This window comes from Cynoglossus semilaevis, chromosome 6 (assembly GCF_000523025.1).
Source record: "Cynoglossus semilaevis isolate Cse_v1.0 chromosome 6, Cse_v1.0, whole genome shotgun sequence".
Classification (NCBI taxonomy): Eukaryota; Metazoa; Chordata; class Actinopteri; order Pleuronectiformes; family Cynoglossidae; genus Cynoglossus; species Cynoglossus semilaevis.
The window spans coordinates 5,297,436-5,321,802 of NC_024312.1; the positions used below are offsets into that span (position 1 = coordinate 5,297,436).

General features: G+C 37.5%; 7 protein-coding genes across 11 annotated transcripts in view; 2 read left to right on the plus strand and 5 right to left on the minus strand.

The window, feature by feature from the left end:
- Positions 1–6: 6 nt before the first annotated feature.
- Positions 7–5,718, minus strand: api5 (apoptosis inhibitor 5). Its single transcript, XM_008311488.3, has 14 exons — positions 5,403–5,718; positions 4,284–4,445; positions 4,010–4,103; positions 3,609–3,674; positions 3,233–3,384; positions 2,797–3,003; positions 2,502–2,606; positions 2,043–2,132; positions 1,702–1,883; positions 1,483–1,576; positions 1,271–1,327; positions 908–987; positions 673–815; positions 7–344 (listed from the first exon to the last, which is right to left on the minus strand). The coding sequence occupies exons 1-14, from the start codon at positions 5,472–5,474 to the stop codon at positions 268–270; spliced, it is 1,581 nt and encodes a 526-aa protein (XP_008309710.1). The 5' UTR covers positions 5,475–5,718; the 3' UTR covers positions 7–267.
- A 443-nt stretch (positions 5,719–6,161) lies between these two features.
- samm50 (SAMM50 sorting and assembly machinery component) lies at positions 6,162–10,480 on the minus strand. 2 transcript variants are annotated; one of them, XM_008311489.3, is made up of 15 exons: positions 10,343–10,480; positions 9,635–9,745; positions 9,463–9,564; positions 9,060–9,147; positions 8,665–8,771; positions 8,357–8,487; positions 8,147–8,234; positions 7,854–7,982; positions 7,651–7,722; positions 7,480–7,566; positions 7,253–7,323; positions 7,022–7,089; positions 6,792–6,938; positions 6,569–6,710; positions 6,162–6,354 (listed from the first exon to the last, which is right to left on the minus strand). In XM_008311489.3, the coding sequence occupies exons 1-15, from the start codon at positions 10,361–10,363 to the stop codon at positions 6,309–6,311; spliced, it is 1,410 nt and encodes a 469-aa protein (XP_008309711.1). In that variant the 5' UTR covers positions 10,364–10,480; the 3' UTR covers positions 6,162–6,308. The 2 variants fall into 2 exon arrangements, with proteins under 2 accessions (XP_008309711.1, XP_016888826.1); XM_017033337.2 differs by having other exon boundaries at positions 6,792–6,947.
- Positions 10,481–10,718: 238 nt separating this feature from the next.
- On the minus strand, positions 10,719–11,746 carry LOC103379808 (EF-hand calcium-binding domain-containing protein 10-like). Its single transcript, XM_008311490.3, has 4 exons — positions 11,628–11,746; positions 11,190–11,354; positions 10,940–11,030; positions 10,719–10,859 (listed from the first exon to the last, which is right to left on the minus strand). The coding sequence occupies exons 1-4, from the start codon at positions 11,728–11,730 to the stop codon at positions 10,814–10,816; spliced, it is 405 nt and encodes a 134-aa protein (XP_008309712.1). The 5' UTR covers positions 11,731–11,746; the 3' UTR covers positions 10,719–10,813.
- A 107-nt stretch (positions 11,747–11,853) lies between these two features.
- LOC103379809 (EF-hand calcium-binding domain-containing protein 10-like) lies at positions 11,854–13,054 on the minus strand. The gene is made up of 4 exons (XM_008311491.3): positions 12,898–13,054; positions 12,354–12,518; positions 12,078–12,168; positions 11,854–11,986 (listed from the first exon to the last, which is right to left on the minus strand). The coding sequence occupies exons 1-4, from the start codon at positions 12,998–13,000 to the stop codon at positions 11,941–11,943; spliced, it is 405 nt and encodes a 134-aa protein (XP_008309713.1). The 5' UTR covers positions 13,001–13,054; the 3' UTR covers positions 11,854–11,940.
- A 304-nt stretch (positions 13,055–13,358) lies between these two features.
- On the minus strand, positions 13,359–14,691 carry uqcc6 (ubiquinol-cytochrome c reductase complex assembly factor 6). 2 transcript variants are annotated; one of them, XM_025056109.1, is made up of 3 exons: positions 14,540–14,691; positions 14,023–14,149; positions 13,359–13,793 (listed from the first exon to the last, which is right to left on the minus strand). In XM_025056109.1, exons 2-3 carry the CDS (start codon positions 14,128–14,130, stop codon positions 13,641–13,643), a joined length of 261 nt encoding a protein of 86 aa, XP_024911877.1. In that variant the 5' UTR covers positions 14,131–14,149; positions 14,540–14,691; the 3' UTR covers positions 13,359–13,640. The 2 variants fall into 2 exon arrangements, with proteins under 2 accessions (XP_024911877.1, XP_024911878.1); XM_025056110.1 differs by having other exon boundaries at positions 14,023–14,145; positions 14,540–14,662.
- Positions 14,692–15,491: 800 nt separating this feature from the next.
- Positions 15,492–18,894, plus strand: tdg.2 (thymine DNA glycosylase, tandem duplicate 2). The gene is made up of 10 exons (XM_008311494.3): positions 15,492–15,624; positions 16,028–16,287; positions 16,546–16,745; positions 16,872–16,941; positions 17,316–17,451; positions 17,639–17,721; positions 17,798–17,892; positions 17,984–18,155; positions 18,256–18,408; positions 18,591–18,894. Exons 1-9 carry the CDS (start codon positions 15,614–15,616, stop codon positions 18,360–18,362), a joined length of 1,134 nt encoding a protein of 377 aa, XP_008309716.1. The 5' UTR covers positions 15,492–15,613; the 3' UTR covers positions 18,363–18,408; positions 18,591–18,894.
- Positions 18,895–19,095: 201 nt separating this feature from the next.
- The window catches only part of LOC103379812 (G/T mismatch-specific thymine DNA glycosylase-like), a 6,188-nt gene continuing 916 nt past the window's right edge, over positions 19,096–24,367 (plus strand). Inside the window, exons 1-10 of one of the 3 annotated variants that reach the window (XM_025056107.1) lie at positions 19,096–19,471; positions 19,983–20,084; positions 21,180–21,349; positions 21,529–21,830; positions 21,919–21,988; positions 22,295–22,430; positions 22,537–22,619; positions 22,709–22,803; positions 23,296–23,470; positions 23,661–23,813. In XM_025056107.1, the coding sequence (XP_024911875.1) occupies positions 20,026–20,084; positions 21,180–21,349; positions 21,529–21,830; positions 21,919–21,988; positions 22,295–22,430; positions 22,537–22,619; positions 22,709–22,803; positions 23,296–23,470; positions 23,661–23,813 (1,243 nt within the window). In that variant the 5' untranslated portion in view covers positions 19,096–19,471; positions 19,983–20,025. The remainder of the gene's footprint in view (positions 19,472–19,982; positions 20,085–21,179; positions 21,350–21,528; positions 21,831–21,918; positions 21,989–22,294; positions 22,431–22,536; positions 22,620–22,708; positions 22,804–23,295; positions 23,471–23,660; positions 23,814–24,367) is intronic. The other 2 variants (XM_008311493.3, XM_025056108.1) reach the window with 2 other exon arrangements.

Sequence of the window (24,367 nt, forward strand, 5' to 3'; positions counted from 1 at the left end):
CAAGAGGGACAAAGTCAGAATTGTAAATGTAGGTAGAAAAGTTTGAGCCCTGGTTTCTGACAGGTTGAAGACAAGAATCTCACACCCGGCCACATTCTTAAAAAAAAAAAAAAAAAAAATCAACAACAACAACAAAACACTGTGGGACAAGATGTGAAAAAGAGACGATTTAAAAACGGGAGACGTCAAGTCCAACTTTGTGTGGAAAAGACCCTGATGTGATGCAGTTCAATGAGCAATGATGACTTTTTGCGTGTGTGGTGCATCTTAGTAGATTCGGCCTCGGCTTCTGTTCCCTCTGGCTCCGAATCCTCGTCCTCGACCGCCCCTGAAGCCGCCACGTTCTTGAATTAAAATCAAATTACACAAGCATTAGAAACAGGAATAGTTTCTGTTTATTTATGGGTTAAATGTCAATGGCTAACAAAACTCACGTTTATGATTAAAATAAGTTTTCCACATGTTATCTTAAATAAGTTGTCCATTTTAAATGCATACATTTTTATTGTTCTCTGTTAATGTAACATCCTACAACTAAGAGGTAAACAATACAAAATGTACAGAAACATACTTCAATCCTGACAAATATGCAACAACAACAAAGAAAGCACAAAAAAGTTGCCACTCAGAGCTGCTCACCACACGGAAAAGTTGCCACTCAGAGCTGCTCACCATAGTTAAAATTGCCAATGGAGGCGCTGTATTTGCCACTGGGGGGGTTGTAGATTTGCCGTGCATCCCTGCGGGGCAGAGGGGAGATCTGTTTTTTTGTGCTGACACCTGATGGCAACTCCTCACCTGATGGACGTTTGGGTCTGTAAGATAAAATAAATAATAACCAAGGTTAGATTAATGACAGAAACACAGCCATTGACATCGTACCAAGACGATGAAGGAGCAGACTTACGCTACAGCTTCTGTCTTCTGAACTGGTTTCCAGGATAGTGTGACTGTGCTCTTGAATGATGGGGGGTTGTGGAAGAGATCCTGAGGCAATAATTGAGATGATATAAAATTCACTACAAGTTAGGATTTTTTTTAAAATATTTTTATATGACTTATTTCTCAGTTTTCCTTCCCCACCACTCCCAGATGAGCTTTACACCAAGACACAAATCTGAGAGTGGGCGAAGCAAACAGACTGGACCTGACTGACGTCTAAGTCACATTGAAACACACAAACCTACATTTAATGACAGAATACAGCCTGAAACCAACTGAGGCACAGAACTGAATCAGGCTGCATTAATCCCTGCATTTGTTTTCTTACCTTGATGAGGACGTTGATGTTGTTTGTGATCTTCAGGGCCACCACTTTGATTTTGTTCTGATTTTAGAAAAAGACAAATGGAAAATTGCACTGAAATTATTTTTCAAGACAGGACAGTGAGCAAAAAATTATTTTCACCATCCAAGAACCCCAGCATCGCTCTTTACACAGTCAGACAAGTTAAGAAAATGTAATGTCAAAGTGAGCGTCACCTCTTCTGTCTTCAGAGCATCTCCTGTTTTTCCTTGAAGAGCGACACGCAGCTGTCTGATGTAAACCTGCAGGCCTCTGGCAAAGTACTGTAACCTGTTGGTAAAAAGAAATATTTAAAATAAAAATAGTCACATTAGTTGCTCATGGAATTACAGAAGCTGTTACCGAAGAGAACTTAATTAACTTAGTCCTGTATTTTCTGTGTGTTGCTTCATCACCTGATCTTGAAATCTTTGAGACGCTCAGCATCCACTTTGTCAACGAGGAAGTCTGGCAACTTCTTGCCCAGCTGATGAAAGCTGTAGAGAAGACACTCCACGTAGCTGAACTGCAGTTTAGGCTCCTCACTTGAAGAGTTCTCCCCATTTTCTGCTTCTTCTGGTGGGAGAGGCATGAAGTCCTACACCAACAGAAAATGTGTTTAAAAAAACCCCAACAATGACTAGAAATGTATAACACCTTTATATTATCACACAAAGATAGAGTTAAAATCTGTTTTATCTGAGCATGATTATAAATTGTCCTAACACATTTTTAGATTTAGTCAATCTGTTCTCACCAGCAGCGTAGTAAACAGCATGTTGACATTGGCCTCCAGCTTATCCATGTCTCCACAGTACGGACTCATCTCAGCCAGCAGCTTCAGTAGCTACACACGCACACACAGACACAGGGTAATTTGCATTGCTAATAAGAAAAGGTGCCATGGGGTGTAGACTAATGACCGTTAGCAACATGCCACTGGCTGACACCACTGACAGGTGGCTGCCACCCTGACTTTTATTTACTACTGCTACAACTGCTCACCAAATGCTAGACATTAGAACAGTGGACCTTAACATCGGCAGCAAAACAAAGTAACATTTGGCTGGATGTATCATCAGGAGTTAGCACAGCAACAATCAGCAAAGGGACGAGCACCTAATAAAGTAACCCAACCTGGCATTTGGGACTAGGTGGACTCAAAGCCTGAATCTTCTGCATGTGGATTAGTTTGAACAGGCTGAACTAAACTTACCTCCAGCTGAATGTCCAGCTCAGCCACTGGACTTGTCAGAGAGCTAAGGTTGGGGAGCACATGTTCACAGAAGTAGGTCACAAAGCGTGTGGAATGGACATTTTTCTTAAAGGGAAAAAAAAAATAGAAATTTGTTTTAATAATAATATTGTTTAACAATTATTAGTATTTCTGATTTATACAAGCACCTGCTGTTTAGACGACAACAACAAAAAGTACCTGCTGTTTAGACGACAACAACACAGTCTTTCTTCAGCAGAAGACTAACTTAGAAAAAAGACCTGGTTGTACTCACAGAGAAGAGAGGAAGAGCCTGTCGTGTGCACTGCAGCAGACGGTCAACGGTGTCAGTGTCCGCTGGGTTTAACGCCTGATCCAGGAAGGCCTGGTCTACTACACACTCCACCAGCTGCTGCCGGCCGTGCACCGTTTGGGACACGCGCAGGCCTGACACCAGACGCATCAACAGCACAAACTCCTCCCCTGTCACATCTTCCAACACCTGAGCCAGATGGAAAAAAGGGGAGAAACTCATTAGGGCTGATAATTACAGAAAAGTTGATGGTTGAGAATTTGAAAAGCAATTTAGTAATTTTTAGAATGACTTGCTACAGTCAACATTAATAACTATGGCCAACATGGCAGGCCCACTCTTGACTCTAGTCCAGTTATGTGAATTCATTGACAGATAACAATTAAGAACATCAACCACAAAGGAATGACGTTTTCACCTTCTTTGTTTCACCAAACACGTACTCCTCCACCTCTTTTGTCATGACATCCTCTGGCAAGGTTTTCAGTTTGGCTGACAGAAACTTGATTGCTCTTTCCCGCACAATGTCTTCTCCCTGCAGGATCTGAGAAAACAGGCCTCCGAGAGTACCTGCATACGATAGTGGAGAGGATAATGTGTAAATTATAGTAAATACAGTCCAAATGTAGCCAGTTGATCAAGGATAAGTAAATGATCCATAATCACTTCTGAGTGATTAATATGTAAAATGTCACTCGGGGATCATTATAAACAAAACAAAAAGAAAATTCTCTACACCTCTGGCGACATGTAAACAAAAAACGACTTTTGACAATAGGAAAAGATGCACTTACCCTTTGCATCCATCTTGAATATAGAAAGCAACGCTCCATTCACTTGGTTAAATTCTGCACTGTCATCTGAAAGTCAAATATAATGTGCATATAGATTAGATATAGACAAAATTTAATTTTTAAGTTATAGGACATATTTGCAACCTGTGAATATTATGCAAAGAATGTAGGGATTTCATTCAGGTAGGTATTCATACTAGGAGTGCAAAGTGAGACGTGATAAGAGGCACATTTTCTTTACAAACAGATTAGTCCAGATCTGAACACAAATGTAGGATTTCTGAGCCAATTCACGAGACAGAAATTACACTTAATCTCACTTAATGAGTTTAATTTCGAGCACTTTTCACTTGGCAAGACTGATATTTACAACAACAGTCACTGATTCACAGAATCAATACCTGTCTGTAGAAGCTGAGTGAGAATATCTGCAACTCTAGGGATGTTGTCACCAGTTGCAAATCGTGGAAGTTCCTTGATGGCCTGTCTCCGAATCTAGTAGACATAGATGTAGAGGTGTTGCAGAATAAAAACAAACAAATACAAATACATACAGATGTTAAAGGAAAACAAATTAATACTGAAGGCACAGAGGAATTCTAGGTTTCAATCAAGACACACCCTACAGCTGTATTATCAAATGTGAATAAATGGATGAAGTTGGTAACTACTCACAGACACATCTTCATCTTCACAGAGATCAAGCTGAGCATTTATTGCTGCATCTGCCAGTTCCGGAAAGCTGCTGAAGAACTTGGGAATAAACTGTGCTGCCAGGCGCTTCTCTTTTGGACCACCCTTTACACCATCCAAAATGACTTGGTACGCATCCTTGTGCTTTGAAATAGAAGAATAAATCTATTTAAACATTTAAGATTACAGTAGTGGCGGGACAACAATCATGATAAACAACAAAAACAAACGAAAACGTAAATTTGGAACATTTTAAATTCTTTTTTACTCTTGTGGTTTTTTTATGGTGTGAATTGATTTTTCAAGTGGGCATTAATTACCGCCATATATATATTTTTTCATGTTTTTATTCATGTTTACCTGATTTTTTTTTACAAGTTTCATGTTTTTATTCATGTTTACCTGACATTTCATATGTAAAAAAGTTTCATTGGCAGAAAGACACTTTCTACACAATTTTACAACACCCATTTATATTTAGCAGAATCACTCCACTTTAACGATTTTATTTTTGATTTTGATTTTGATTATCGAAATTGAAGAAGAGTCAAATACAATTATTTGTAGTTGCAGCCTTGGGTCTGGAGAAGATATATTATCAGTTTAGTTTATTTATTCAATTTCGGGTCATTAAAATAACATACATACGAAGAAACAGCTAAAATTATCCGTTTTCATAACTTCAGCAATTTCTTTTTAGCGATTTGGTCAAAATCGAAATATATATCACAAACAAATGGATAATACGGTATTATTGTCCCGTTGAAAGGAATTCAGTGATTACATCAATGAGCTACAGTATGAAGCTTGTTTCGTTCATCGTTTACTGTGCTTCGTAATATCTATGCAAGACAACGGAAAATATTTAATGAAATTAAATACAGAAAAAGAACCTCCATAAACATGGAGGGTCAAGTGAGGACTGTGTGTCCTGCGGGTCACCACTGAAAGGCTAAAGCCGTTGGGCCAGTTTCTGTGCTAGCTAGATAGCTTAGCAGGCTATCAACACAAGCACACAAGTTGTAACTAAGGGACGCGGATACAACGCAAACTGAACAATGGTTTATATCTGTGGACATACTGGAGCCTTGGGTAACTTACCTTACTGAGGTCGTCCTTAGCGTCAGCGAGGATCCCGTAGTTACGGTACAGGTCTTCAATGGTGACCGCCATCAGCGTGTCTGCCGCTCTTTAACCAGACCGCCAATTTAAATAAAATACAAAGAGGAAACTCACTCCTATGACTTAATGTCAGCTTTCAGGAGACTGGAACACAACCGACCGTGTTTTACAAAGGAGTGCGTTCTGGGAGAAGAGGACGGGGAGTAAAAATTAGACAAGCCCGTAAATGAACACCCCCAACGTCGGCTTCGCAGCAACACTTTCGGGCTAAGAGCGTGAAATGCTACGGAACATTCTACACTGCACATGCGCATATTTGACGAACTGCGTAGTGCCACACTAACCACGTGACTACAATCAGCTCAAAACTGATGCGCAATGAAACTGCTTAGGCGGACCGTCTGGAACCCATGACTGCCAATAGGAAAAAATTTGAATATTTAAGACACTAAAAACAAAACAAGTCTGGGAATAGGAAAACTTAGTTTTTCATCAAAATTTGTCAGTTGATACCATTACATCCAAAAATGTAAACCACTTAGGGTGCTATGTACAGTAAGTGTACATTTTTACTAGTAAATATACCAGGTACAGTGAGGGGACATAGAATTTAATTTGATGTTATTGTTTCCCATGGTGTTTGTTTAATTTTGTAACATGAAAAGACATAAATATTTTAAACCTTACTTATAACTGTATGTGTCCCTTCTTACAAATAAAAAAGATATGGATAAAAAATAAAATGTGCAAACTTTTTATTGAGTCAATAGGATGCAACAGTAATTCCATACAAGAAATTATCCCTTTTACACAATGTTTCAGGCATGACATTAACAGTGAGAACTGGCATAACATTAGGGAGCTAAGTGCAGAGAAAAAGTGCCTTCAAAGAAATCTGATTCCCGCTCCAAACTGGACCCCATCACATATCCTGAAAGGACAAGAGAAACAGGTTTAAGCATTTATCTAAATTGTATGTGTATATATATATATATTCAGGTGAGAAAAACAGAGAGAAATGTTAGTAAATAAAACATATATCTGATATCACAGTCTATTTTTTACCACTGACTATCAAGGATACTCTGTCTATTTAAAATTAGAGTATTTAAAAAGACCCTTATTAAACCTAACCCCTAACCTACCTGTCGCCACTTTGGACTCCCATGGGAATGCAGTAATTCAACTCCAGCCTGGCAATGTTTCCCAAACGCAGAAGAACACCCAGTCCATATGACCAACGGATACATTCTGCCAGTTTTTTCAAATGTGCTTGTGGCCCCTCACCTAAAGAAAAAAAGACAAAATGAATTAGTCAAGTCTGGGATACAAAGTTAGATACACCCTGTCCCTATCCAAATAACTCACCATAGTTCAAGTTACACAGGTTTCCGGCATTGAGGAAGAAGTGTGTTCTAAAGAGGTCTCCAAAGCCTCCCTTGCCTGGTCTGAATGGGAGAGGAGTGTAGAGGTGGAGGCCTCCGGCCCAGTAGGCCTCTCCACCCAGGTAGTCACCTGCCATTCCAGTAATACAACACACAAGTTTGCAATAAGACAACAAACTACAGTCTGATTACAAAGCAGTGTGTGTATCTCACCTTCACTCTGTGGGCCCATACTGTACATACTGAACCCTCTGATACTGGTGGGACCACCCAGATAAAACCTGGAAGGAAATGCCAAAATACAAATGTTCATTAAAATAACACAACTTGTAGTTCTCCAGGTTTTATTAAAACAAAAATGTGAAAAGTCAGTAATAATACATTCTCCATAACTTACAGCAGAATACTGCTTAATAATATTTACTGTCAGCAATACATCTGTACCTGTCTGCTATGCTTGTTGCCCTTTCACCGATGGGTAGAAGTAACCCCCCCCACAATGAGGCAGAAAGGACCTGAAGAAGACAAACTTCAGTTACAATCAAAGTTGTTGTTTACTACATTGTTTACAAAAATAATATTACAAGCTCATTAGTTTGGGATTTGGTGACTTGCAAAAAGATTCATTGGTGAAACATTTAACGATTATGAAATATACAGTATGTTTTTACCGAGTCCCAGAAAAGTGACTTGTTGAGCTGGATCTCAAAGTCTTCCTTCAGAAAACTAGCGTCTCCCCCAGTGTAGCCAGCAAGTTCCTATTTTTTAAAACATGATTCACTTAAGGACGTTACTGTTCTCATGTCAAATTTTATAATCTGATCTGAAGGTGAATAACAAACCTGGTGGATCTTCAGCAAACCACCTTTCCTGGGAAGGATGGAGGAATTCCTGGTGTCAATGGACATAGAATGCTGAAAGAAATAATTGATAGTTAATAAATAGTAATAATATTGCACAAAGTTATAAAATGAAAGGAGGTAAAAGGATGTCATATTATTTTAAATATGAAAAACAAAGCTCATGTAAAATATCAGACAAATACCGAAAGTGAGGACTTGAGGGAGTGTCCGCTCTCCTCTCGGATGGCAAACGAGGCAGTGCGAGCCAGGCAGCCTAGTTCTCTCCATACTCCTTCCCACTTCAGTGTCTGACTGGTCTTCCACAATGGGAACTATGGAAAATAAATGGTTAATTGTGCAACTCTAATGCAATAAGTGATGCACAAACTTAATTTTTATGTTTCTGAAAAACATGAAAAAATAAGAGTTCTGCTAAAGTCTATGAAATCAGTAACACATGTAACAGCAGGTAAAATGGAAACAAACAAATATTTACGCTCAGTTCTGCAGAGATGCCTCGATCTGTCTCCCTCAGAGAACTCCATGGAAACTGACCTGTGACTTTGTAGGCATTAAAAGTGAGGCTGAAAACAAAGGGCCGCATTTTAGAACCATTTTAATCTACATCCATCTATAGGTATTTGTGCACATACTTCAAAATGAATTAAAAATGTCAAATAAATGTATAAATCTGCTCATATATTACTTGCGTTCAAAGTTTCCTGGTTGAGGTTTGAAGAAGGAGACGCCATACGATGTCTCTTTAGTGCCATATGAGAACTGACATGTAAGTTTCTCAGCACGCCCGAATACATTAGGTAACTTCAAACCCATCACCTGTAAGTTAAATGGATATTATAACTTAGTCACATAGAAAAAACATTGCAATTTTCCACATCTTTTCAAAATAAATCTGAACTCAAAGTTAATAGATTAACTGTAGAAACTTTCTGACTACAAATATGTGGCTTTCATGTTCCGAGTGAAACTGGTGACATTCATTATCCTGCTCACCATGCTTCCTTCATTGTTTCCAACCATGGTGCTGTAGCTGCCTGTCAGTCGTCTCAGTTCAGTGACTTCAAAAGTCACATCGAGGCCATTAGGAAGAGCATCGGCACCTAAACAGAAGAAAAAGGAGAAACGGGTGAATAAACCCATATGTCAAAAATCCAGTTTCTTTCATACTACAGAAATAAATCTTTACCCATAATAGCAATCTAGGCCTCATTTTCTACAGATTTATATACACATAAAACAGTCAGATTTTATTCAGGCTCAGGATGAAAACATGCATTTCCTATAAACACTAGGACATAAAATTAAAAATCAATAACATTGTTTCACAGTTCATACAGAGAATTCTGCTCTACACTATGAAGCACTTGTTTACCACACATACAAATTACCTCGGGATGTGTCAATGACAACTTCAACTTTTCTGAAGATCCCAAGACGCAACAGCTTCTGTCGAGCTGCATGGGACTTTCTCATCACCTGCACCAAAAGTTGAAACACACTCTTTATTTAAAAAAATGTCAAAATAGGTGCTCATTTTTAAATGTACCTGAAGGAGAGAATTAGCATACACAATGTCACTGCCTTAAATAAAGCTAACTGGGATCAGTGAAAAGCATCCTTTCATGCCTGTACCTTTGTTTTCACTGAGCATTTCCTGCTTTTTTCAGTACAAGGAATGTGTCGTGTGCTATCAGCTGTGTGTAAGCTGCTAATTATGGACTCATATCTAACACAACTCTTAAAATAAACAGAATGTTTTACATTGCCTTTACAATTTACACGTGCACCTACATCAATCAAGTTTTTTGCCCGGAAAACATCAGCGATTTCGTAGGTCAACAAATCCTCTTTGGTTCTTCCTAGGCCGTCTATGTGCACCCGTTGAACCACAACCTAAAAAACAACACGTTTGTGAGAAGTAGGACAACTAATCGATGACATAGTTCATAATCCAAAAACGTACATCTTTGTTTTCAAGAACCTCCTGATTGGGCTCTGGTTCAATGTGCGCTGACTCAATGTCGTCAGCTTGCACTCCGAGCTCTGGCCCATGCATGGGCAGAGGGTCCAGGCTCTGCAACAAAAACGTTACAAACATTAGAGGTCTGGAGCAGCACATATACACATAAAACTAGCAAATACTACTTTTTCTTCAGTCAATGTTATGAATAAAAATGTAAAAATGCTAAAGAATCTGTCTTTTTATTCCCAATGACAAATGATTATCTCTGTTATGCTGACATTTACAAATATATATTCATTTAAAGCAAAGGACAATGAAAATATTCTTGAATACATTATATATTTATTTATATTGCTTTATCTACTTCTTCTTCATCTTGTTACATGTTGTATTTAGATTAAGATGTGCTTACGCCAGTCTGTTAATACAGCGTAATAAATAAAATAATGCAGTAGCGGCGTTTCCATCTGACGTCACAGCATTGTATTTCACTATAGAGAGAACAGCCAATGGTCAATAGTTTGAAAGAAAATGACCGCGTTTAACATAAAACTTGTTACGCTCTTCTAATTGTTGGTAAGTGTCTGTTTAATTGCTCTCTTGTTATTGAATGAACAGCCTGTGACAGTGGCTTCGTAACCGAAAGAACACACTGACACAGACAGAGGTCACACTCATGGCAGACACGCTGGCTGTTCGTTCTCTTACCCGGGCGTGGACGGTGCCCATGCTGAGCTTCTTACGGTGTTAGTCTGTTAAATGTGGGCGAAATTTATCAAAACAAACAACCGACTTAAATCCACGAGTAACCAGAGAAAGGCACTACAGTTGTCAGTCCGTAAAAGGAGGCGGCCATGTTAGTTTTGACCACGCCCACTCCCGGGGTACGTACAACACTTCAAGGCCGCAAAATGTTTGGGACCGTTTCACAGTTGCAGGACTGCGGCAAAACTATCCGGGTTCTCTTTTTAATATAAAACTGCTAGTGGCACCATATTCTTTCAAGGCAATATTTTGACGTAAAACGATGTGTCTGTGTCGTGGATACTTGTTTTTACTGTGAGACATTTTTAGTTTTGGTAATTTTCTTAAAGTGTTTGACAGCTTAGACTCAGGTACAACATGCACTGAGTAAAAGTCTGTCATAAATATCAGCCAAGTCATTTGAAGCTTTATAATTCAGAGAGGTCCATATGTGGCTGAGCATCTCTGTAGACCTTGAACCCTGTTAAAAAAAAAAAAGAAAATTAAAAGTTTTGAAATTGTCTTTAGTTAAACATTTTGAATCATAAAAACTGGCCTTACGCTTCTGTTTTGAATGTCTCATATGATATTCTGTCTTCATTTACACCATCAGGACACTCATTAATGTCCTTTATGCCCAGTGTGATCAGAGCTGTGAAAACAAATATAAATCGTTTGTATTCTTCTAGAATATTTGACCTAAATTTATATTTATTTAAACACAAACCACTGTTTTTTTAAACTTGGATTTTTGGAAATTTACCAATAACATTTGTTTTTTAACCGTGAATATTTTTAGGCTTCAGCTCACCATGTTTGTACTGGGCAAATGTGATGTGTTTTTGATTAACAGGGTCCAGTATTCCAAAGACTGCATCCAGGTTGGAGTTGTCAAACAGATTTGGTCCAGTGTCACCACTTTCTCTGGAAGTCTTCAGCTGTTCCAGCTGCTTGATGAGAAACTCTCTAGGGTTCTCTGATTGGAAAAAAAAACCCCGTTCCACTCACAAATAAGTCTTTTTATAATGAAATAAAATGTCATGGAAAGCTTTTTAGTGTGTTTTTTATCTGGTTTATTTTTTTGAAGAATACCAAATTTGATTGTTAACAATATCTGAATTTTTTTATGTAAACAAAATAACAACACACAATTTTAACAAAAACACACATCCAAAAAGTTTGAAAAGTGTAAATGAATGCCTGACCAGGATGATTCCTTTTCCTGTTCCTTACAATAACAGTCACTAACCTGGTCTGTAAAAGAAGAGCATGCTGGTCAGATTGTCCATGAGGTCGAGTATTTTGTGTTTATTTAGATAATCTGCAGCATCTTGTTCTCTCTGCGTCTCCATCTTCTGGCTTTATGTTTGTTTACACTCGTTGCTATGATACCAGCCGCGTCTCAATTGGTTGTCTCAATTCAATGGCTACAGATACGATATTCTTTCCACGTCGCTACCGTCTACACCATACGTTGGAAATATATGTAAGCACTTCTGCAGAAATATATGGATTTTTTTAAATTAAAAAAAGACTAAAGACTAAGACTAAAGCTTCAGTTTTCACAGGTGTTCAAATGTCGCTGAACATTTCTCCAGACCTTGCATCCTGCAAAAACAAAAAATATATACAACTTAAAGAATTTCATTTAGGAGTAAGTAAATATCATCTGTTTAGAGAGACTCTGAGCTAGTCTTACGCTTCTCTTTTGAAAGTCTCATGGGATATTCTGTCTTCATCGACACCTTCAGGACTGTCATTAATGTCTTTTATACCCAGTGTGATCAGAGCTGTGAAAACGTGGTTCATAAAAATCAGATTGTAGTTGAAATTATCCTCGAGATGACCTTCTAGTATAGTGTTCTGATGCACTAAATATAAATATAAAACATTTAAGAGAAACATAACTATATATCCTCTAATAGCATGGCCTAAAGTAATATCAACTTTTGTCCACTAGATGTCCTGTTCTCACCTTGTTTGTACTGAGCAAAAGTGATGTATTTCTGATTTGTAGGGTCCAGTATTCCAAAGACTGCATCCAGGTTGGAGCTATTGAACAAATTAGGTCTTTTTTCACCAGTCTGCTTAGAAATGTTCAACTGTTCCAGCTGCTTGATGAGAAACTCTCTGGGGTTCTCTGGGTGAATGGATAGACCCCAAAGGAAATACATCAATACAGTGATTAAAGTGTTGAATCTGAGAGATTAGAGCGACCTCCTTCTTGTACCTAATGAAGTGGCCATTGAGCGATTTTATCTAGCATGAACTTCAACGTTAGATATTCAAACAAGAGTTTGGCCTTAATTTTATTATTTTTAGAATGTTTTTTCTAATTACTTTTCCAAGTTTTTATCTTTACTTGATACAATAGTTGGACAGCTGTCAACAGATTAGTTGACAGCTGTCCAACCATTGTTGAGATACATTGAGATACTGTATAATGCAGAACTAAAGGGGGGAGATCAGTGACTCAAAATCTCACTTTTTAAAATAAAAAAAAAGAAACCATCACTCACCGGGTCTGTAAAAGAACAGCATGCTAGTCAGATTGTCCATGAGCTCAATAATTTTGTGCCTTTTGAGATAATCAGATGACTCTTTTTCTTTTTGAGTAGCCATCTTTGCCTCTTCCCCTTAAATTCGGTTTACTTTTTTTTTACAGTAGTTTAAGGTGCATATATTTTTTTGCACATTGAAGTAAATACTATTCAATGTGGAAATATTAAATATCCAAGATTCACAATAACTTGAGTGTCTTTGATTTTTACTGATGGGCAGATCAAAGGCAAAAAGGTGAAAGCTGTTTTTTTTCACGACCAGGCTTAAAAATACAAAGAAGAGGAAGAAAATGACCAGAAGGGGACAGTAGTAGACAGTTGTCATAGAAACTAAAGACAAAGTAGTAAAACGGATGGATGTTTAAACAACTGGGAGCTTAGTGGGATTCTGTCAAAACCAAATAAATTTTAATTAGAAAATCTTTACTAATACATTTTTTACTTTTCTTTCTGTTTATTTATATAGTTCATCACTTCACATGTATATACCCAAACAGGCTAAAATGCTAGCAAAAAGAAAGTAATCAAAATAAAGCGCATTTCAATTAAACCATTGTTGGATTTTCCTCTTTTATGTCATGATTAAGAGAAAAAGTAGCAAATGTAGAGCAGACATGTTTACAGATGGTTTGGGAAATTACTCTAAATTGAGGAAAATTCCATTCCATTCAATTCATCCAAACTCTTGACAACTTGATGTGTCATTTTAATTGTGGATGTACAATTAAATGTGAGTCTTCTTTTTGTTTTTCTCTGAACCGTTCCAAAGCAGCAGCAACAATTTCTTGTCTGAGTTTGGGACCCAGCAGTTCTGTTTGAAGCTGTCCTGGCTCTGGTGGGATCTCTGGTATACTCTAAAAAAACAAAAAAAAAAACACGTACAAATAAACCACCTATAAGAGTAAATAAACAAAACATTTTCAAACGACATATGAATATCCATAACTTAGTATTAGGTACAAACCTTCAGGCATCTTTACAGCACAGCAAGTGACAATGCCTTTGTGCCTTTTGAGTTTATTATCCTTCTTAAAATTAGAAAGGAGCATTACGATTTAAATGATGTAAAGTTGTGTCCCTTACCAGATCAGGTTGGTAGTACTGATGCACAGCCTGTGCTCCTGCAAACATGGCCAATACACTGGCACCAAGCATTCTCAGGTACCGAGGCCAGGCCACACCAGCTGGCATCTTAACTGACGCCCTCTACCTTGTAACAGGGAACAGATGCAAAAAAATATTATGTATTATAGATAAATGTTGTATATTACCAAATAAATCGCACTATACATATGGTCAAACCGTCACACTGTCCATCCCATAATTCAAAATACAGCAGATCCCATACATGCTAGGTCACAATAACAATTACAATTACATTTGTGCAGTATAATGAAGGTTTAAAATACTTACTAATTACTAATACTAAAATATAAGGTTTTTTCAGGCATACGTTGTTTTGTTTAATCACAATTACATCCAAAGTGACAACTACTGCCACTGTTACAACATCTACTGCATTCAAAAGTAGAAGAATGGACAATAACAGCAGGGCAGCAGACAGGTACTAAGGATGTAAATTAAACTATAAAGACCTTACCTCGTCTACCTTATGGATCTTCAAACGAGCATTGGTGAAACTAAACAAAATCTTGCCTTGTCTTTAAATCAAGTGTCACACGGGTCATGCTGCTCGTGTTTTGCTAACAAGGAGAGAAAATACAGAGGTCTCACTCCGCATCATATCACAGGGACTACAACAGGTTTAAGTTTCACGTTTATCACGTTTATCTAGATATCTGAATAAAGTGCCTTACGTGTCAGAGCTTTTAAAAACGCAATAATCATTTAAGACACCATTTTGATTATATTTTAGATATGTGTACAGTATTTTAGTGCAATTCAATCAATTGAAATCGACGTCTGTATTAAATAGTTGTTTGCTATACATTGTGAGTATCTATAACAGATTACCATATGTAAATCGTAAAAACTGAAACGTCCATTATACAAACATCATTGTACAGGGGCATTTTCTTCACACTGTTGGTGTGTATTTTGAGTAGGTCGTCTTTTTTTCTACTGCGTAGTGATATCATTTACAGCTTTAAACCATCTTTGGCCTTTGTTCTGTTCTATGGTGTCAATTGGTGTTGACGCAGCGTTACATACGACCTTTGTTGCCATCTATGGGCAGGAGGAGTACTGTTTTTCTATCGCGTACCATACCTATTAATATTTAATATTTAATTTAATATCTATTATAGAGTATAATGTTGATATAGAATACATACAATATCAACACAATGTTATCTTGGTTCATACCAATCTGTAAAACCAGTGAGTTGTTAATATGCTTCTGACCGGAAATTTCTGACAACAGTGTTGTTAATGTCTTTCAAGTCATGTTGTTACATACATGAATATACATCTACATAAACAAATGTTGTCACTATGCAAAATATCTAAATATATCTAAAAATCTAAATAACGTCGTAGCCCGTAGTTTCAGCGTTTCCATGCAAAACCTCTACTTATATTTGACTGCATATACACCTCCTATCCGATAGGTGGCAATCACACATTCTGAGCAAAGACATTTGTCTGCCGTTTAAATGATCTTTTGTTTTGATAAAATTCCAGTGAACGCATCGCCTGCTTTAAAAAAGACAAAATGTACGACAGGTATGTTTTATTTTAATGTCGATCTTATGGTTAATGGTAAACTACTCATCTGTAACAGTGGATTCAGGGCTTATGGCCTTTTTCTGGCCTTTATCCTTTTTTTGTCAGCTGCAGTCAGCTGCTAATTCAAGATCTTCCAAAATCGTGTTTACAAAATACCAATTTATTCCAGGTGGTAACGCTATTAACATTTATTTGTTGTGTGCGACTATTGAGTAAATTAAATTAAATTCAGAGTGAGATGGTGATAAGGGTCAGGTTTACGAAAATGAGAACAGAATATAAATTGCTTTGGGTAATGTAATGTAATACATAAAAACATAAAAAGTGTAAAAATCAGTTAATAAAACACAGTGAATGAATACATTGACTTCTTTCTACGGATCTATTCTTATATTCACAGGTACCAGTACACTCAGCAGCACCGAGACGAACAGTATGTGATGCAGTATCACAACATGACCAATTTCATCGAAGATTCCGAAACTGAGAATGTCTTATCCGACCCTTCAGTCCACTGGGAACCGCCCCCTTACCAGGAATCGTCTTACCAGAACTACCCAGCAGGCCCAAATCACTACCAAGAGCAGATGTATCAATATAATGATTGGGAGCAGCAGCAAGATTTTAATATCCAGTCTGAGCCTGTAGCTCCACCCCAAGGTAACTGAGATGTTGACAGTCATATTAATTCTACTCATTAAAGAATATTTAGTCTTATGTAGTAAATGTAGGGCAAAACGTCAATCAACGAGAAACACCATTGTCTAAAATGGCTGAGTTAAAATTAGGAAACTTTAAGGCAATGATTGTTGTTTAACAAACCAATAATTTGCTTGTAAATCTACCCTCAAGGATCTTTCTGTTTTTTTACTTGTTACAGTGATAACCTAACATGTTCATTCCTTTGATTTCCTTCAGCCTCTACTCCAGTTAAGAAAAAAAGGGGTCGCCCTTCGAAGGCTGAGAAAAGTGCAATGCCAGGAGAGGAGGAGGAAGATCAGGCTGAGGCAGCCAAGAAGGCCAAAAGGATTCTCAACCGCTTCAATGGCATGTCAGTGGCTGAGGTCATGGCCAAAACCCTGCCAGATGTCATTACCTACAGTCTGGATATTTTAATTGTAAGTTATTTTCTTGGTTACTGCTTTCTGCTTGTCTGAGACCATTACACTTAACACTCTTACGTGAAGTAAGGTTTTTTTTTTTCATCCACTGCCATGATAACCCTCCCCCATGTTTCTCCTCAGATTGGAATTAATCCAGGACTAATGTCAGCCTACAAAGGACACCATTACCCAAACCCAGGAAACCATTTCTGTATGTTCAAATATAACTGAATGTCTCATATGAATGACCAATAGGGATTCCTATCCCATTCTACGCTTTTGGACATTGTGTGTCCATTATCTTAACAGTTTTAATGCATCTTAGAATGTTTCCAATTCACATATTTCCATTAAAATAATATCAATGGAATCAAGCTTTATATCTAAAAATGGTGTCTTGGGTTTGAATATTTCTGTTTGTACGTTGACATAATCGCAGTGATGCAAAGGGAGAAATGTGTAAAATAGACAGTTGTTATAACAATATGAAACTCAACAGCTCATGTCTAATGGTTAAGTCTGCTGCTCTGGCATCCCATCATTCTCATCGTGTAAATGTATTTCGAAACTCTCTTCATCTACCAGGGAAATGTATCTTTCTTTCTGGTCTGACTGACCAGCAGCTGAGCTACATGCATGATCAGAGCCTGCCAGAGAAATACGGCATCGGCTTCACAAACATGGTAGAGAGGACCACACCCGGTAGCAAAGACCTTTCTAAGTAAGGAGGGGGGTATATTTATTGATGAGTTACAATCCAGTTTTAATAGTTTCAACTATTAAATGTTTGTGGGATTCATAACATCACAAATTTTGCCAAACTTATTTCAAGTTGTTAATGAGGACCTGTAAACTTTGCAGTGTCATCAGCCGACGCAAAGCATTAAAAGATCTTTTTATTCTTTCAGCAAGGAGATTCGTGAAGGAGGCAGGCAGTTACTAGAAAAGCTGCAGCTGTATAAGCCATTAATTGCTGCATTTAATGGCAAAGGTAATTGAAATCATTGTGCTAATAATAATATTGTCAACTGATTCTAGGATTCTTAGCCATCTTCTCTTTCTGGCAGGTATTTATGAAATATTTTGTAAAGAAACATTTGGTGTCAAGGCAAAGAATCTGGAGTTTGGTCTGCAGCCCTACAAAATCCCAGAGACTGAAACAGTATGACGTTCTTTAATTATACCTTTAATTATACCTTGTATACAGTACATTCAGGAGCAGCAGTCCTCAAACCATATTTTGTTCCACCTAGGTGTGTTTTTTAATGCCTTCCTCAAGTCCCCGCTGTGCTCAGTTTCCCCGTGCACAGGATAAGGTGCATTTTTACATCAAACTGAAAGAACTCAGAGACCAGATCAAAGGCCTTGTACCAGGTCGTGACGTGTTGGAGACAAACTACTCCTTCGATCTCCAGTTAGCTAAAGGTAGAGCGTAATTGTGAAACCATATGTATAGCTTAGTCATGTTTACAACATTTTTATATGTGAATATCCTGTCTCATTTCTGATTGGATGTGATCTACAGAGGATGCTAAGAGGATGGCAATCAAAGAGGAGCAGGTGGATCCAGAATATGAAAGCTGTAGTGGTCTGCATGAAGATGTGAGGCACAGTAGCAACGCTTCCAACTGAAGTGACAGAAGTTGAGAATAACCAGACCATCTTTTATGGCACAAAGGTAATGCACAAATTGAATGGTTTAAATTAAATGAGAGAGAGAGGAAGGGAGGGAGAGAGAAAGCAAGTATGGAAATATAACAGCATTTAAAATTTAAAATAAGATGTAGTGTTTTGTACAAAAAAGTCCAGTATATATGTTTATGTACTCACCTTGTTTTATTTTTAATGTGATGTTTTCAGGAACCAGTAGCTGGATGAGGTGGTTCCACAGAGAGCAGCTGAACTGACCTAAAAGTGAGAATGAGAAACATAGTGATGAAGAAAAGAGGAGCCGCACGTGACGCACAAAAAAAAGCAACCGACTGTAAAGAGTGTGTGCATGTTTTTTTAATCAATATTTATTGAATATACTGTATGTGGTACTTGTGTTCATTGGCTTATTTTTGTATGTCGAAAGTTTACATTTGTTTTTTAATAAGCAGTTGTATAACTGGATTTGTAATATTGAATATGTAATGTGTTATTAAATTTCCTTTAAGCTGTAGCATTTATGAAATTTATTTAGCCCGAGCTCGAAAATTTAGTGGTATCAGCTGAACATCTGTGAGGTAATTATTTTCATCAACATGGGGATTTTTAGTGACTTCAAACTTCAATTTATACGTATGAGCTGCAGTACTGTTCTGAAAATAGATAAATAAACTATATGCACTAACCTGCCAGCGTGACACAGAACGAGCCAATAGGAAACAAGTACGAAGAGTTTAAAAGCCGTGCAGCTCATACCAATTCAATCTATAGGGGTGTACGACTGTGGGTGGCGATAACATGATGAAATAGTAATAAAAAAAGTTTTACATATATATAAATAAAAACTCTATCTTGTTTTATATTAATATTGGTAGGTAAAAAAGTAAGAATTATGTCACATAAGAATAATAATGTCCAGAATTTAACTTCTAACACCCCTACAACTCAGAAACGAACTGTTCCGGTGTCACAGTTGAGCAGCACCGCTGTCATGTCTTTGTTGCACCACTATTGTCAATAGAAAAAAGAATAAATGGGAAAATAAGTTTTAACTCTGTAAAGGCGGCAGTTTTAAACCATAACATCACCAGGTACGTTTGACATCTCCAGCAGTGTTCTCTGTGTGTCTCAGGTTTTTTAGTTGAGGAGTTTAAGCCAATTAAACCATTCATTCATGCTAAATTAGCTTAGCTATTAGCTGTTGGCTAATGTTAGCAGCAGCTGTGGCAATCTTTCTGTATCAATAAACTTATTATCGGCCTTTACGTGAGGTTAGATAGGTTAAAGTTAGCTTTAACTAGACCTATGATTGATTAAGTTTTCCCCCATTTTATACTAGTTTTAATCGGGATTGTAGATTGTTAGCATAGCCTCAGGAAGGAAACATGTAAACGGGTTCCTTGTACTTTTGATATGCGGTGCTCTTTTAAAACACAGCCTGGCTTCATCAGTTTTGCATCTTTATATAGATTTCTTTCAGTTTGGTTCATTTGCCATCGTTTTTGTTGTTGTTTGCACATCTTGCTTTAAAGACTCCGTCACATGCGTTCAGTTTCTCACACTGCCAGATTCTAAACCCCCTGTACATCACCCACCACGCAGATTGGCCTATTTTAAAATAAGTCAAACCACCCCCCCAAAAAAGATGGAAGAAAAGCTGAACGGATCACTGCCTGTTGTCTCCCCGGAGTATCTTCATCAGTGGTGAGTTTTCTTCCTCACCACCGTGTGATTATAGCACAAAGGCTCTGAAATGGCAAAGTGTGATGAAAATAAAATTAAGGCACGTGCACAGTTTTCACATTTGTTTCATCCATCATTTGGTTCCGTCCTTGGTTTTCACACCACGGAACTAGTATTTACAACTCTTAACACAGTCCCATCTTTTGTGATAATCATTTTTGATTTCTTTTTGTATTTAAAACCCACTTTATGAACAATAAATCATACGCACAAAGATTTTGTGTTGTTCTTTGTATATAACAAGCTGAATGGTAAGTTGTTTTACCAGGTTTAAATTGTTTAAAATTGAATATAAACAACTTGTAAAATACATGTGGTCCATGATCTGTATTACATTCTCTATACAATGTCAAATATTGTACAGTATCTGCTTGAAACCAGTTGACCAGTTTTTAAGTCAGTAACAATTTGCTACAGTTCTAGTAGTTTATGGTCAACAATAAGAGGCTGCATGTGACTGTAGCACGAGGGTGCACACAGGTTCCCAAATTTAAAAAATATGGACAACATTGTTGTCCATGTGAAAGAGTATTAATTTTCAACAGTTAACTAAAATAGTTGTATGGTTGTGAAGGAACACACATGTTTTCAGTAGGTCAATGTAAAGAAGATTCAAGATTTTGAAGCTTTTTTGTAAGATCATTTTTGTCTGGGAGTAAAGTTATTAAAATATTGTTTTAGGAATTTGTCTGTGCAGATCAGTCTGCCCAAACCCATGACTGTCTGGTTGAGTAGTTTCATAAAACTTAAAAAAAAAGAAAAGAAAAAAGTCTTCAGTTCAACAAGACCAGGCATTCGGTAACTGCAGTGCCTCAACACCGTTTTGGTCAACACACGTCATTACAAAATAACATTTACTTCAATTTTTTTTTTCATTTTGTCCACAAGTTGTTATGAAGTGTTTTTTTATATGATGTTAAAGTCTGGAGTTTGTAAAGGGTTTCCACTGTTAATTTAGGCCCTCAGACGTAACATTTACGTACATTTAGTAATGAAATTCTAGATCTAGTTTAATCGGTATTATGTTTTCCCCCATGTATTCTTCCCTTTTCACAGGGTTCAGTCTGCCCAGCAGTTCCACGCTCTCCAGGCACAATATTCAGGCTTCAACTCCAACCATCAGTTTCAATATCCAGAGATTCCAGATAGTGGAGAGGCAGCCATGGCACACATGGCTCATCCTGATGCTATGATGCATCAACAGGAACCTGCTGATCTGACAAAACGTAATGCAATTTTAATTTTTTTGTTTGTTCTTAAGTGTTGGCCCCTAGCAGAAAACAATAATAAATTATTTACGTATGCTACTAGTGTTTTTACACCATTTAAACAACAATTTAAACAGACATGAAAAGTAATGTATAGTGAATCTTAGCTTACAATATATCTTGCTGTCTCTCTGTAGCTCCAGCCAAAAAGAGAGGCAGGCAGGCTCAACCCAAGGAACCTAAGGCACCCAAACCTCCAAAAGTACCCAAGGCACCAAAGCCACCAAAGCCGCCTAAGGACCCAAATGCACCGAAAGCCAAACCAGGCCCTAAACCGAAGAAGGGCAAAGAAGCTCAGGCAGATGGAAAGCAGGAGAAAATTGATGAGAGCTTTAAAAAAGTGAAGAGGAAAGTTGATCGCTTCAAGGGAATGTCAGAGGAGGAAGTCATGAAAAAAACTTTACCAGATCTGCTGGACTACAACTTAGATTATGTCATTGTACGATTTTTTTTCTTCTTTTTTTAATGTCCAACTGAAGCACTGTCCCATGATTCTGAAGCAAAGACATGTGACTTTTCTCTTTTAGATCGGTATCAATCCAGGACTAATGGCTGCCTTCATTGGAAGATGGTTCCCTGGACCTGGAAATCATTTTTGTAAGTGATATGAAAATAAAATCAGTAATATTTTAATTTCACTGTTACTGAAAGTAAATAGATAAACAGAAAAGCTTATTGAATTTAATTTCAATAGCCAAACACACGAAACACATTCTTACTTCATGGACTTTACACTTTGTGCTAAAAAAAAAACATAAACAGAGAAAATTAAGGATGTTTTCTATTGTCAATATAAGAAAGACGTCTTTTTTTATATAAAGAAAACTAAGTTTGATTTGAACACACTGGGTGTATTGAATGGAAAAAGGGTTGCAGAAATGACTGTTTACCTTTTAATCCCAGGGAAGTGCTTATTTCTGTCTGGATTTACTGAAGAGCAGCTCAACCACATGCATGACACCACCCTGCCAACCAAGTACAAGATGGGCTTCACCAACATGGTGGAGAGGGCGACACCAGGAAGTAAAGACCTCAGCAGGTGAAGTATTGAGAGGCATTGTTGTTGTGAAGCTTCATCAGATGATGGCTTTGAGATCCAGCTGTGTTGTTTTTCTAATGTTGCCTTTTTTTAATTTGTCTAACAGCAAAGAGTTGCGTGAAGGAGGCAAAATCCTCACAGAAAAGTTGAAGAAATACAAGCCTCTCATTGCTGTATTCAATGGAAAATGTAAGCAGTTTCACTGCATTAATTCATTTTTGTTCCCTAGTTCTCTTGCTTGGAAATTAAATATGAATTGTTTTTTTTTTCTTTTCCAGGTATTTATGAAATGTTCTGCAGAGAACTGTTTGGTAAAAAGCCAAAAAAACTGGAGTTTGGTTTGCAGCCAGAGAAGATCCCAGACTGTGACGTGGTGAGGCATCAGACACATCACAGCTCACTTCATTGGCTGTTTATTTGTGACGTAGTACCGTACAAAAGTACTTACTTAATATTGTTTACCTTTGTATTCACTGTAAGGTGTCCTTGGGTGACAGAAAGGCGCCTATGAAATAAAATGCATTATTATTTTTATTATCAAATTAGCTACAGTTCTACTGAGAGACGTGTTGTATAATAATTTTCTCTGCCTGAAGAGAGTGAATAATACGAGACATGAGCTTGTTAAGAATGACTGTAACATCTATGTTTGCACTATACTGTAGTAGGTTATATCATTATATCAGTACTGTCTTGAAACAAATTTTACAAGCAAATACAAGAACGAGAACTTTAATTATATAGAATTTCGTTGGATTTTAGTAGCACATTTCAATTGAAAACCACAAGTTTGGAATTGGAAAACCAGAGCAGAACCTTTAGCTCATGGAGTGACAAAACTGTATATTTGTTTTTCACTCCACAGGCGCTCTATCTGATGCCTTCATCTAGTGCTCGCTGTGCTCAGTTTCCTCGTGCTCAGGACAAAGTTCACTTTTACATCAAACTAAGGGAGCTCCGAGATCAGCTAAAGGGCGTCCAAAGACAAGAAACTGAAATCCAGGAGGTCAATTATTCATTTGATTTGGGCTTGGCCAAAGGTAAGATCCACAGTGACCATGTTTAGAAACATTAACAACGTCTGTAATCAATGGTTTAAGTCGTCACAACGTCTGTAATCAATGGTTTAAGTCTCATTTAAGTCTGTGTGTCGGTATTTTTTGAAACTACTGTCTGCTATTGACAGGTTGACACTAGATTCATGTTACGTTCTCCCTTTCTATTCAACAGAGGATGCTAAGAGGATGGCTATTAAAGAGGAGCAGTATGACCCTGGTTATGAAGATGCCTATGGTGGAGCGTACGCAGAGCGAGGACCTGAGGGGAGCCAGGTCCAGGGTCAGGTCAACGGTCACTGCACATTCCCATCGGTACAAAACCAAGGTAACAGACACAGACGCTACAGACGGCAGACATTTCCCATCACTTGAGAAAATAATCACAGAAGCCGTCTAGTCTGAGGAAATTAAACCATACATTCCTACATGCATCCATCCACTCTGATCTTTAACTGGAACCAGTCAAAGGCCAAATAACATCAAGCACATTGAACATGTGACGATGTATATAATGGTCCATATAATGTTCTGTGTAATGTTCTGGCTGCTGGTGGTGTGTTTGGGAGAATGTGTGGTCTGTATGATGAAAGTGTTTCTTTACAAACGTGAAGAGATGTAACTGACAGTGTCATATCATGATGTATGGTCTCCACTACTGGGTCAAAATAACATCAAATGCTGGACTTAAGACTTCATGAGAGTTTTTCAGGGATTCTCCTCGTGCTCTGCTCTAGGGGTATAAACAAATGTGGATACACCAAAATATTATGAGATTTTGTTTCAGGATACCGGTTCAATATTCTACAGCACTTTGTCTTTCTTTTATTAACAATTAACTGGCAAATATTCATGAAGGTGGTTCATTTCATTTCTTATCTT

Excerpts from the sequence above, each read along its gene's own strand:
- api5 (XM_008311488.3), bottom strand. The coding sequence starts at position 5,474 with ATGGCGGTCACCATTGAAGACCTGTACCGTAACTACGGGATCCTCGCT. Across the intron at positions 3,385-3,608 it reads ATTCAAGATGGATGCAAAGG|GTACTCTCGGAGGCCTGTTT; the intron begins GTAAGTGCATCT and ends TATCGTATGCAG. Across the intron at positions 1,884-2,042 it reads TGCTGTTTACTACGCTGCTG|GACTTCATGCCTCTCCCACC; the intron begins GTGAGAACAGAT and ends CTGTTGGTGTAG.
- samm50 (XM_017033337.2), bottom strand. The coding sequence starts at position 10,363 with ATGGGCACCGTCCACGCCCGG. Across the intron at positions 8,488-8,664 it reads GAAACAATGAAGGAAGCATG|GTGATGGGTTTGAAGTTACC; the intron begins GTGAGCAGGATA and ends TTTAACTTACAG. Across the intron at positions 7,983-8,146 it reads GCATCTCTGCAGAACTGAGC|TTCCCATTGTGGAAGACCAG; the intron begins GTAAATATTTGT and ends TATTTTCCATAG.
- LOC103379808 (XM_008311490.3), bottom strand. The coding sequence starts at position 11,730 with ATGGAGACGCAGAGAGAACAAGATGCTGCAGATTATCTAAATAAACAC. Across the intron at positions 11,031-11,189 it reads ATTTGCCCAGTACAAACATG|CTCTGATCACACTGGGCATA; the intron begins GTGAGCTGAAGC and ends TTGTTTTCACAG. Across the intron at positions 10,860-10,939 it reads GAGACATTCAAAACAGAAGC|GGTTCAAGGTCTACAGAGAT; the intron begins GTAAGGCCAGTT and ends TTTTTTTAACAG.
- LOC103379809 (XM_008311491.3), bottom strand. The coding sequence starts at position 13,000 with ATGGCTACTCAAAAAGAAAAAGAGTCATCTGATTATCTCAAAAGGCAC. Across the intron at positions 12,519-12,897 it reads GCTGTTCTTTTACAGACCCG|AGAACCCCAGAGAGTTTCTC; the intron begins GTGAGTGATGGT and ends CCATTCACCCAG. Across the intron at positions 12,169-12,353 it reads TTTTGCTCAGTACAAACAAG|CTCTGATCACACTGGGTATA; the intron begins GTGAGAACAGGA and ends ACGTTTTCACAG.
- uqcc6 (XM_025056109.1), bottom strand. The coding sequence starts at position 14,130 with ATGCCAGCTGGTGTGGCCTGGCCTCGGTACCTGAGAATGCTTGGTGCC. Across the intron at positions 13,794-14,022 it reads AGTACTACCAACCTGATCTG|AGTATACCAGAGATCCCACC; the intron begins GTAAGGGACACA and ends TTGTTTTTTTAG.
- tdg.2 (XM_008311494.3), top strand. Across the intron at positions 17,452-17,638 it reads GGTAGCAAAGACCTTTCTAA|CAAGGAGATTCGTGAAGGAG; the intron begins GTAAGGAGGGGG and ends TTATTCTTTCAG. Across the intron at positions 17,893-17,983 it reads AAATCCCAGAGACTGAAACA|GTGTGTTTTTTAATGCCTTC; the intron begins GTATGACGTTCT and ends TGTTCCACCTAG.